Here is a 13,116-nt window from a genome sequence, read left to right on the forward strand (position 1 = left end):
GCTGTAGTGTGGTTTTACTCTTCAGTTCTACATCTAGCTGTTTTTCTTACCAAGGGAAGGCACAGCATTTTTGTGTGGAGTTTAGATACATCTTGAAGTAATAAAAAGCAGCCACAGTGTGTAACCACAAATATTGTTGCTGTGTTTCTATGTGAAGTCTTAAATTAACTGTGCCTGAAATACTTTCAACATAATCATTTTTTAAAGTATAGCAAAAATCGCTTTTCCTAAAAATTTACTGTGTCTTGTCTTCATGTTTCTTCCTTCTAACTGTATCTTAGGTTTTAAGCAAAACTCACAGATTTTCATTAATTAGTATCAGAGCCAATCATTTCAGCTTAGAGAATCCTGGCCAAAAGCATGAAGTCTTTTGTTAAAGACCAGAATCATTCATGAGTTCAAGCCTCAGTTTCCATTATATCAGTTTGGGCTTTTCAAAACAACTGAAAAAAAAAGGGTACTAAACTAAGTCAAGCTTTCTTTGTTTTTAAATGTATACTGTACAAAACTGGAATCACACAGTTCTCTGAAACTGATTTTCATGGCTTTAGTTAAATGTTCAGCAGCCAGGGCGTGTATTTTGTATCAAATAAACAGCCTGCCTACAAAGCACCAGAAATGTTATGGCAACTCAGTTTGCATATAGATAGTAAAAGTTAAAGCATTATTCAATCCTGCAATAGTGAAAGAACATTGGATTAATATAGAAATTATAGTACTCATTAATCAGGATCTTTTCTCTGAGAGCCGCTTTCCAGCTCTAAGAATAGCTTAAAACTACATAAAACTAATAAACTGTTGCAGACTATTTCAAGTGACAGTAAACCCTGTAAAAAGAATGATGAGAAAATATGGTAATTTTGAACATGACCACACACAGTTTAGTTGCAGTTCCTATTCTCGTGATGTTATCAAGTTGGAATTTCAGAGTTCAGCTGGCAGGTTTTGAAGAAGGAGGGCAAGAGATATGTTTGGTTTATTGTGACAGACACTGCTGAGCTTTCCATGCTAACAACTTCTAACACTCTTAAAAAACAAAAAACAACCATGCCTTAGTGTTTGAAAATGCATGGGTGTAGAATGCAGTAAAACCTTCATTTTGATCTTCTGAACCTTTCTAAAAGTTTTAATCCTTCTACAACCTGAAGATAATAATGATGCTGGAAATGGGCTTTGTGTAGGTTGCTGCGTGTAATTTGAAGAGCTAGCCATTTTCACCTGGCTCAGATGCCCTCCCTGAAGTCACCTTGCCTGTCTCTACTCCTTGGAATTTCTTCTTAAATTGCTGCTTAAGAATCTTTCTATCCTAAAGATGTCTTCTGTGCCTCAACCCATCAAGAGTTGATATAGTAAATTCAGGTGAAGCATTTTACCTGAATGTCTTTATGAAAAGCTGTAAAACAGCAAAACATACTGCGACATATTGAATTGATTCATGGTTTTATTGGTATTAAGATATGATCCTTCGAATAGCTTAGCATTTAATGGTTTCTTTCCTAAAATAGGGCTGGCACTTAACTGCTTATACACAGTGTGATAGAACTGCTACTCTAGGACAAAAAGATTTTAGTGAGGAATTCTTTGTTGTAGCTCAGTATAGCGTGTAACATGTGTTTGTCTGTAAGCAAAGTTATGAATAAGCATTTAAGGCAGAGAAAATTCTTGCTTTAGGCATGAAGAACATTTCATTATGAAGCAGCCCTTTGGCTTCCTGAATCAATAATGGTGCACTTGCTATTCTGCTGTAATTTGGGGAAAAGAGACAATTTGGTGAATAGCGCTGCACAATTTCAGGTCCTGCATTTGCAGTGCCATTGCATCTAAGAAAAATAGAACTCTATTCTTCAGAAAGTCTGGCTGATTTTCAGGAAACAAGAAAGTGTTTGACTTCAGCCTGTTGAGGGTGACTGATGGACAGAATACTGGTAATTGGGTGGGACTTCTTACAAGTGGAGAAACAAGAAGGAAAATGCTGGGCAGTTGGTTGAGATCTTCAGCCTGTACAAAGATGCAAGCTGAAAATGTTAAAAATGTTCTGAAGTGACTCCAGAAGCTGATGCAGCATTTACAGGGAATGTTTTCTAATGCTGCTCTCACACAGACAACTAATAGTTGACTTTGCGGAGCTAATGGATTTTGCACAACAAGGAAACTTTATAAAGTGAACCAATCACTGGCTGATCTCTCCAGGACTTTCTCAGCCTGCAGAACATTTCAAGCAGGGATTTGATGTTTATGTTTGGTCTTGGCACTTAAAAAATTCTGCATGTTGAGTATTGGTTTTGTTGTTGTTGTTTTTTACAGAAAGCTGATTGGTGCATAACATTCAGGAAACATTAAAATGGCCTTTTCAAGGCCTTGCCAAAGCATTTCTTAACATCCTTACGCTTAACAGAGGGAGGCTGCCCTGGAGTCTTTCAGTAACCTGCACTAATATAGTATTATTGGTTACATTAAAAAACCACTTGGGAAGGGGAGGAGCAGTGAGGTAATGAATCTTGCTACTGCTAAATAGTTATTTAGAATTACATGAAAAATTGTGATGTCAGTGACAGTGGAACAAAATATCAAATGGAATGGAATACCTGCAGCATGAAGGGGTAGGAAACAACTACTGGTATATGTTTTATGTTTTACTACAAACTGGTAATTGCAGCTTGGGAAAGAGATTGTGAAGCTACGGAGTACAGTGAAAGAATTAGTTGAAGGCATAGAATTGTCCAAAAGTGTAAGATCTCTTAATTGTGAAGAAGGAAAACAAGAACACATGACATGTGTGAATTCTTGCTCTGTTATCATCTTAAAGGTTGTGTAATGGACCTTTGTGAATGTCTTGTGGTAGTACATCCCTCTGGAACACTCATAGTTTAGATAAACAGCCTCCTTGCTTTCCTTCCTTTAAAACACAGTGTACTCCTGAAAGGTACTGAAAGACAGATGTAGAGAATGAAATTTGTTTTGTTCACTGAGAATGAATCTGTTGTATTTATCTGAGAAGTCCTGACCACAGAGTGCTTCATCCAATGCCATTTTGCTAATCTCAAGACATTAGTACTTTTCTGGTTTTTAGTACAACCCAGAAATTAGATTAATGTGTTAGGTTAAGTTATATCTTTTTCTGACCATACCCTGGAACATTCACAACAGAAGTGTCTACAATATCTGTGTATGTTTATGCAGACTTCTGATGCTTCCATCTTCTGCTTCAGACTGTATTTGTATCAATGGCTAAGATGTGCAGTTATTGTTTTCTCAGTCGTTTCTAGTTCTGATGCCAACTTGGGCATAACATAATGCTGCTTCATTCCTAAATGAAGCATCAAATATGGACTATCTGCTTCTGAAGTGTCTTCATTATTCCCTTGGCAAGTGGGAAACTGATCCAAGCCTAAATTTTATGTATTCTTAGTGCTTGTGTTCTAAATGCAGTTTTTGCATACAGTTGTTGGCAGGATATAATTACAGTTGTCAAACATGTTGGATAAGGAATGAAAAAAGTCTGGTCAGCATCAGTGTATTTCCTTTCATGATAGCTTGAGCCTTTTTCAACTTGGGAGGAATGAAGAGACTTTTATTAGCAGTGAGCAGTAACGTACCTTTTTCTGTGGAAAAACCGCTTGTCATCTTACCTATTCTATGGTTTTTGGCTGTAGAATTTGCAGCGGAATTTTTCACAGATGTATGATCCAGTGTCTTAAGCTTCCATCTTTTAAGGAAATGGGATGATTGCACTCATGGCTGTGTCAAGGTTGGAAGGAAAGCTTGTCTTTTGAGATACTTTGTCCCAGTCATGGCCTCAAAATATTCTGGTGCCTGGGGTAGCTCTGTTTATGGAGAAGCTATGGGGCAGAAACTGTGTTTCATCTCCAGAGTACCACCTAGTGTATGAAAGCACCAAATAAAAAAGCACTGTGAGATCAGAGGGCTCTGTTTATTCATTGCTGTCTGGGCAGCTTTTAGTCCACATGGTTCAGAAGTATTTTTCTTTAAGGTTACAACATGTTGTAATCTCAGATTCAATCCATGTAGGACAGTTAAATGTTATTTGCCTAATAATTTCTCCAGAAGAAATATATGCACAAAGGTAGCAAAGAGTTATTATTTAATGATTTTTCAGTTCATTCTCTGAATTCTACCTATAATGTTTATGAAGCAATTAAGAGTGTTAATAGTTTAGGAATAATAGTGATGTCTTTTGGTAAACTAATTGTCTCAGCAAAGTAGATAATTGGAATTCATCTTCTAGCTTCTCCAGGCTTTATAAACTCTAAGAGCACAGTTGAGACAGGCCATGCAAAGTTAGTTTCTATTAGCCCAGATTAAAGGAGTCTAAAGAAGCATGTTCCATGGGATGTGCAGTTGAAGGCAAGAGTCCCAAAGTAGCCCCAGGGGCAGTTCATAGAATCATCATAGAATTGTAAAATAACTTAGATTGGAAAAAAACTTGAAGATTATCTAGTTCCTTCCCCCTTACTGTGGTCGTTGCTGCTACCCACTAGATCAAACTGCCCAGGGCTCCAACCAACCTGGCCTTTAGTTCCTCCAGGGATGGTGCACCACAGCTTCTCTGGGCAGCTGTGCCAAGGCCTCACTGATCTCTGAGTAAATTTCATAGAATCAGAGCATGGCTTGGGTTGGAAGGCATGATCTGCCCTTGTCACATGTTGACTGTCCTGGATCACATTCCTTTTGCGTTTGCCTCAATATCTCTTCCAGGAGGATCTGCTCTGTGATTTTCCCAAGCATGGAAGTGAGACTCATGAGCCTCTAGTTCCACAGTCCTTCTTTTTCTTATAAATGGGAGTTATGTTTTCCATTTTACAACCAGAGGGGACTTAACCTAACAGTCATGACTTTACAGATATGAAGGAATGGCTTGGCAATCACATCAGCCATTTCTTTTAGGATGCTGGGATGCATTTTGACCAGCTTCATAGATTTGTACACATTCAGTCTCATGAGGTGATTTCATGTTCATTCTTTTCTTACAGTGAGGGGTGTTTTGCTCACTTGATCCTCATGCACAAGATTAGGGATCTGAAAGATGTGGAAAGTCTGACCCTCAATGAGGACTGAGGCAAAGAACTTGCTGAGTACCTCAGCCTTCCCCATATGCATTGAAGCCAGTTCTCCCTTGTCATTTATCAAAGGGGATGTGCTCTCCTTTGAATTTCTCTTCTGACCAATGTACCTACAGAATCCCATGTTATTTTTTATATCCCTTTCCAAGTTCATTTTTATCTGCATGTTGACTTTCTTGATCCCATCCCTGTGTGGAATTTATCTCCTAGTCTGTACACATCTGGGATTGCCCCGTCCAAGGTGCAGCAGCTTGCATTTGGCTTTGTTGAAACTCATTAGGTTTCATGTGGTCCCACTTGTTCGTCTTGTCCAGGTCCCTTTATTGGAATCCCTTCCTTCTTCATATCAAGGGATGAGAGTTCCCAGTTAAGAGGTGGTAGCCAGAGACATCCATTGCTCCTTCAAATGACAGTAGGAGGTGTGCTCAGGAGAGTACTGGGGTGAACTGACAACATGCTTCCAGTCTCCTCCACAGCCAGGTATTTTCTAGCTCATCTTCATCTATGGTTTCTGCTTGAATGTCTGTGCAGACCTTGATCTGGCATTCACTATTTCTTGCATTACATTTTTGGTGGGATTCAAAGACAAGGGCTCTGGGATGCACTTCTTTTGTTAAGTACTCTTGTTCCAGGCCCAAAGTGAATCCTGCTTTTTATTACATCAGCTGGGACTAGTAAAAGTTGCAAGGAACCATGGCCTATGGGACTGGATCAGTGGGCCAAAGTTAAATGTATGAGTTTCAACAGGGCCATGTGTTGGGTCCTGCATTTTGGTCACAACAACCCCAGGCAACTCTACAGGCTTGAGTGGCTGGAAAGCTGCCTGATGGAAAGGGACCTTGGTGTACTGATGGGCAGTTGGCTGAACATGAGCCAGCAGTGTGCCCAGGTGGCCGAGAGGGCCAGTGACATCCTGGCTTGTATCAGGAATGGTGTGGTGAGCAGAACTAGGGAAGTCATCCTGCCGCTATACTCAGCATTGGTGAGGTCTCATCTTGAGTAGTGTGTTCAGTTTTGGGCACCTCAGCACAGGAAAGACATGGAGGTGCTGGAGCAGGTCCAAAGAAGGGCAACAAGGCTGGTGAAGGGCTTGGAGAATATGCCTAATAAGTCGAGACTGAAGGAGCTGGGGCTGTTTAGTCTGGGAAAAAGGAGGTTGAGGGGAGACCTTATTACTCTTGTAGTATCTGAAAGGTGCTTATAGCAACAGTGGAGTTGGTCTCTGCTCACTGGTGACAGGTGACAGGACAAAGGGAAATGGCTTCCAGTTATGGCAGGGTAAGTTCAGGTTGGATATCAGAAAGAACATCTTTACAGAAAGGGCTGTTAAGCACTGGAATAGGCTCCCCAGGGAGGTGGTTGAGTCACTGTCCCTGGATGTGCTTAAGAGCCTTTTGGATGTGGTGCTTAGGGACATGATTTAGCAGAGGGTTGTTAGAGTTAGGCTAGTATGGTTGGGTTGTGGTTGGACTCGATGATCTTTGAAGTCTTTGCCAACCTGAGCAATTCTAGGATTCTATGAAGAAGAAAACAGCAGACATCTCATTTCAGTGTGTTGAATCTTTATACACCTGTCCTTAGATAGTCCCTCCTGCTTCTTGATGAAGTAATTTCTACAAGTTAGATGTGGGTCTGTATGCAATATTCAAAGTGGAACACAGTTATATATCTCCTTGTTCTCTGTGTGTGTAAGAGATGGTATATATGTGACTGCTTCCTGAAGTGCACCCCACATCATACCTCTCATAACTATAGTGTCATGTCCAGATTAAAAACTTCTGCATTATTTTGTCCAAAAAGAACAATAATTATTTTAAGTACTCCTTTTACAACTGTAATGTTAAGATGGTAATTTTGACTCATGTCTTTGTACCTAATAAAGTGTTTTCCACATAATCAAACAGAAGTATCAGTATGCATACAAACATTAGAATTGAAAATAGAGTTCAGATGTTTTCCCTCTGCAAGAAAACTAACTTTCTTCAGTGGTGTATTTGGTGTTTTGTATCTTCTCCCCAGCAACTTAGTCCATAGAAGCAATGCTTAACTAGTGTTCCAGAGACCTCATGGAATAGTCTCCTCAGCTATTCTGTCTTCTCTTCCAGCCCATATATATTGAGGTGTTTTCATAGGGGTAGCAATATGCCAATGGTAAACAAAAAACCTACAACTTCTACAAATGGTATGTTCAGTTTCTATGAATAGTTCTTAGGTTCGGTGTCCCACAAGCCAAGAGAAGAGTGCTTCTCGAGACTCACAGTTTAACTTGTGAAAAAGCTTGTCTGTTATTTAGATCCAGTTTGTAGAACTCTCTACTACTGAGTATTTATGGAGAGGAGACTTTGAGAATACAAGGAATAAAGTATATCTGGGGATCATCAAGATGTCCTTAGTTGTGTAAAAAAGATAGGTAAAGGCTACGTATACAAAACCCTTGCACTGAAGAATTAGAAAGCTTTTGGCGAACAAACTTGGGAAGAAGCTCTCTTTGGAGAGATATAGTATATTCTGATTCTGTATAGTCCCCTCCGATTATAGGCTTTCTTTCTTCCCCCTGTTTCTGAGAAACCACTCCTCCAATCTGACTTGGCTGTTGCTGTATTCCTGGAAATACTGATGTCAATGTCGAGTATGTTGATCATAGACAAATAGGAAAAGATCTGCCTGGGTAGCACATATTCATTAGGCACATGTTAGATATTAAGTGAAGCTGAAATAATGTTTGAGTTTTGTTTTTGGCAGTTTGATATATACAATACCGTACTGACTTGGATGTGTAGAATACTCAGCTCTTTTAAGAGCTTTAGACATCTGATACAGTCAGGCCTTGTGTTCCACCAACTACATAACCTCTGCAGTTTGGTTCCTTTGTTCCTTTCTCTGAAGTCTATAGACTGTTGCATTTTAATTTTTTTTTTTTTTAATTTACCTGAATATTTATTAATGTAACAAATGCTGTCTTATGCAATATTCATACACTGAATGATCAAGAAAATGTGGTTGAGTAGCAGGGAAGAATGACTTGAAAGTGCTTTGTGTCTTCTTTTACAAGGGATCATGAATTAGCCTTTTCCTCTTGGATACTCAAACTCTGGAAAACCCAAAACTAGATGGAAAGCATAATTCTGTTAACTGAAGTGTGCGCTGGGCTTGATTTAGTTCTTCATTACAGGAGGAGCTGTAGCATAACGTTGCTGTAATAGCATGAGGCACTACAGAACAACAACCTGTATCAGTTTTGATGTTGTTTGTGAAGATTAGGAATATTTGATTTTTTTCCATCAGTTGTTTTTCTTTTTTTTCCCCCTCAACAGGATCTAATCTGTGTAGCTACGAACTACTGCCATCAGAATATACTACAGACCCAAGGGCTGCCAAGTTGTGTCCTAAATATCCTGTTCCAGAGAGGTAATACTAATGTCTTGTCTGATTTGGGGTGAAGGGAACATGGACTTATTTTGTTTATATGCTTGAGTGTTCTTTAGAAAATATGCTTTTAAATTTCTTCTGTCTTACAGATGGATTTTTTTTTTAGATTAATGTTGTGTGTTTTTAAAACACGTTGGGAATGCAAAGGAAAACATGAACTATGAACACATGCATTAGTAAGATGACTTAGCTGGTATCTTTTAGTTCTGTTCTGTCTTGTGTAACTGATTCGGTGCTGAGTATCAGCTGTTTTTCTACCTTCCAGCACTGCAGTTCAGGGAGCCATGTGTGTCTGTCATTCTCCCTCTCAATAATCCAGTGTGCCTCAGAAATTGCACAGAGTATTCACTTTTTCCACTTCACCTCTACTAATCAGATGCAGCAAGTTGCTTCATTTTTGATTCTTCCAGCTCCCATATGACCAACGTGGGAATGCTCAAGAAGCAAAAAGTGATTTTTATTGTATAAACAGTTCAATTTGAGTTTTATTATTCAAAATACTATACTGGATTTCTTTTTGTGAAGTAGAGAGAAAGGACTCTTGCTCCAGAGTCTGCTACTGCCAGCTTTCTTGGCTCTACTGGAAGCATTTGTGTGAAAAGAAGTGATTTATTTGCTCTATTGCACACCTTTTCATCAATAATTCTTCTCAAGAAGAATCCAGTTCTGTTTTCTCACATTTTAGCTTTTCAAACATATTCAGTAGAGACTGCAGTTTCTCACTCTTGCCCTGTGCATCATCTCTTGTTACAGCTTAATAAAATGTCAGTTCTTGAAACTTTAAGTATCTTTTGCCTTCATGGTAGGCTCTCAGGTGGATATATTTTTTTAACATAAGTAGCAGCTGGGATTTTTATTTTTTACTTTTCCCCACAGCAAGTCAGTGTGCTATGCAGCTATACCCAGCTGTTACAGCTGTAATACAGAAACAAGTGGAAGTTTCAGTGCCAGCTTGCATACTGAAAATCCTTGTCAGTCTTAATTTTTGTCAGATCTATATTGACTTCTCTCACTGTGTGTTCCTCTGTCATTCAGTCTGAATGAATGTAGCTTAATAAGAAAACAGATAAGTAGAACAGCAGCTCAGAACTCTGATGATATTGTGTACATTCTCTGCACACTGGGCTGCCTCAAGTTATTTCCAAAAAGCTGTCAAGTCAGTGGCGTATTTTCCCTTTGTTATTTGGCATTAATAAAATGTACAACATATTTGGATACTTTTTGAGATTAAGAAGTCTAAGCTTTATGCTCTCAGGCAGGAAAGGCCTATATTGTATATGTAATCCCCTCTGTTTTTCGGATTTTTATGGTTAAGTTATTTGGTGTATTACTGGTGTAATTTGAAGGGGAAATGGAATCCTGTGGAGGGAGGCAAATGAAAAGCCTGCACACTGTAGTCTGAGACATTCTGGCTGAACTTACCAGCCCTCCTTTTCTTTGATTCAGTCAGTCAGAGGTGGGAACCATCATCTAACTCCCATTAGGTCAATGGAATCGGAGGTAGCTCAAGCTGTGAGGTCTCTCCCTTGATGTTTGATGATTTCTTCACACCTTGCAGTTGAGAATCCAGTTCTCAAGGGACAGTGATCCCCCACCTTCAAGGCGCTATGTACCTTTGACTTAGTGGTTCAGCCTAGCAGTGCAGTTAGTGATTCATGTTTCTGCTGTAACTGCCTAGAGTCTCTGAGTCTCAGTGGATCATAACCTTTCTTTTTAGTTTTGGAATAGAGAACACTAGAGGAAAACCCATGCAGCTTTTTCCTCCAGTGTTTTTCTTGCAGACAGCTCTGTGGAGCTGTACCAAGGGTCTGTTTGATAAAGGTTATAGAAAACAAAAGGCTAGGTAACAGTGCCATTTCAACCAGTCTCCTTATACATAGGTTTCTGTGGGTATAATTGTGGAAGAAAACAGTTATCTTCTGAAACTGAATCTTTGGAACAGTTAGGTGGTGGTCTTAACTTCATCTGCTGGCTTGAACTGCACTTGCTTTATTCTTCATTAAGCAGCATAATATTATTCTGAGAAACATGCAGTTCAATATGCAGTGCAATATACTGAGTAATGATTGAAAGGCCAAACAAGATAGTACAAGTCAGAGGGAATAGATCTATTACTGCATTTTTAATTAAACGGGACACCTTCCCTTCCCTACTCATTGAGTCAGAACCACTGAAATAGAAGCAGATCTCAATAGATGAATTCTCGGGAGTGCAATTTATTCAGGAAAGCTTGTAGGAACCTCATTTTTTATTAATTGCAATCAAGTTAGAAATTAATTATTGCATAGGAAAATAGGTAACTTAATATGTGTAGTGAGAGTACTGTAACATGAGGAGTGTTAGGTAGGTGATACAAATTGATCTGCAAAAAACATTATTTCCTGTTACGGTGGATTTTGGAATGACATCTTGCTCCTGCTAGACTTACCTTTCAAAATAGGTATTTTCTTATTCATGTAATGAACTGTAGCATGTTGCATATTCCAGTTAGGTTGAGAGAATATGCAAGGTGTCTTTTAAATAGGGCTACCATCCATATGGGTTTAGTTTGTTTTTTAACAACAATGCTTTGCTGTGCTTAACTGCTGTCTTCATCAGTAACCAACAGTAGATTATAATATCAGCACCTGCAAATGTGTTTATCTACTCAGCACACTGAGATTAGAACTGTCTAATTTACAATTGTCAGTCACTTTAAACATAAACCTAGAATCTATTAATTATCTAAGTCTTGGAGGTAATCATAATCTCTCCTGAATTCTGTGTGCATAATTACACTCTCATGGTTTTAGGAATGTTGTCTTTTTTTTTTTTCTTCTCCAAAATAAAAAGCAGCAACGCACAGGAAGAATGTGCCTAATACAGCTGATTTGCTCATAGTGTGTTTAAGATAAATGTTGGAATTTTGGAAAGGCTTGAGATTTATAAATAGTTTTGGCAAATAGGAAATCATTGGTTTATGAGTCACTGCTGAAATAGGGATACTGCAAAACACTGTGTGCATTGCTGCTGCAAAACACTGTGTGCATTGCTGCTGCAATCCACTGAAATCTTGTAAGGAAGGAACATTACAGAGGATGAAGTAAATTTAATGTTAAAAGATTGACTTAGCACAAAATAAATTTCTTTTATTGGATCAATTTACAAAAAGGAATATATAATTTATGGAATATACATCTAAACTGCAATTGAGAAGATTGGCACAAATATTTAGTAGGCCACTATGAGATCCAACATTGCTTGTGATCCAGAATTGGGAAACATTTGGAAAACATAATTATCTAATTTTCATGTGAAGATTTTTGCTCTTTTATATTTATTTTTGCTCTTATAGACTTGATAGCATGTTGTGCTGAGCATTTGAAAAAGATTAATACTAGCACCAGCGCTTTGAGAGAGAATGCTTCCAAAGCAGTTAACGAGTAATGAAGTCATAGAGACATCTTTGCATGTTTTTGCAGAGAGTGTAGTTTGTTATTTTAATAACTAACAAAGCTAAACAATGTGATTGTAATCTCTGGTAGAAGAATAAGTGTAGTATGGGGGAATACTAAAAATGTATGTATTGGTTTTGCTTGACAACAGTTGTAAATGCTGATGTCTTTAAGCGCAGTGTGTCCTTTTAAGAGTAGTATTGTCATTCTGGGATTTCTTTGCTTCAAATGTTAGCCAGTACTCCATTTCAACATGGGTAAGAGGCATTGTTTCAGCTGCTGGTTCACCACGTGACACTTGAATGAGATATGTTTCAGTGAAATAGGAACATACATTTTCTGAGCCTTGCTGTTTATGGGCGGGAGGGTAATATGCTATTGGAATATGTGCTCCTACTTCACAGGGTTACTTGTAAGAACGACATCATTTCCCATTATGATCATCCTCATTCCAGCAGCACTTGTGCATTCAACACATGGTTTCTGGTTATGATGTTATGAGGGTGGAGTGGTTGCATCTATTCACCTTTCATTTGTGTGTTGATGTGGCATTTATATTAAGTAGGAGTAATTTTTTTTCCTGATTTTTTTTTTCTTGTGTCACCAGTGCACCTATTCCATTCTTCCATCGCTGTGCTCCTGTGAACATTTCCTGCTATGCCAAGTTTGCAGAGGCCCTGATCACCCTTGTCAGTGACAGTAGTGTCTTACACAGGCTGATTAGTGGAGTTATGACCAGCAAAGAGATTATAATGGGACTTTGCTTGTTGTCACTAGGTAATTGTTTTTCTCATTACTAGCTATTTACTGCAGTAGGAGATTGTTAACACCCTCTAATCACAATATGAGAAATAAACAAACAAACATGTATTACAGCATTTTTTGAGAGCTAGATGGCTTCTTCAGAAGCAGTGCATGTGCTTTTTTTTTTTTTTTTCCTCCTCTTCCACTGATGGGAGATAGAAGATGTGGGGCAGTTGACTAGTTAACTTTAGATTTTGTGTAGTTAACAGAGCACCTGCATTCTCCTCATTTTTATTAAAATATTCACATTTTTCTTTTATAATATTCATCTTCTGCCAACTGAAGTCCCTTTCCAAATAAAAAGGACAGAGAGGTACACAATAGTATTCTCCTTGTTTGGGTTTGTTTAATTTTAATTAATTGTGCAG

The 13,116-nt window shown here is 38.5% G+C and overlaps 1 protein-coding gene across 1 annotated transcript in view; it reads left to right on the top strand.

Moving 5' to 3' along the window:
• SLC44A1 (solute carrier family 44 member 1) overlaps positions 1-13,116 on the top strand; it is a 68,378-nt gene that overhangs the window by 30,004 nt on the left and 25,258 nt on the right. The window contains exons 5-6 of the mRNA XM_015849614.2: positions 8,396-8,489; positions 12,552-12,721. Coding sequence (XP_015705100.1) covers positions 8,396-8,489; positions 12,552-12,721 — 264 coding nt within the window. The remainder of the gene's footprint in view (positions 1-8,395; positions 8,490-12,551; positions 12,722-13,116) is intronic.

Source organism: Coturnix japonica, chromosome Z (assembly GCF_001577835.2).
Source record: "Coturnix japonica isolate 7356 chromosome Z, Coturnix japonica 2.1, whole genome shotgun sequence".
Taxonomy (NCBI): Eukaryota; Metazoa; Chordata; class Aves; order Galliformes; family Phasianidae; genus Coturnix; species Coturnix japonica.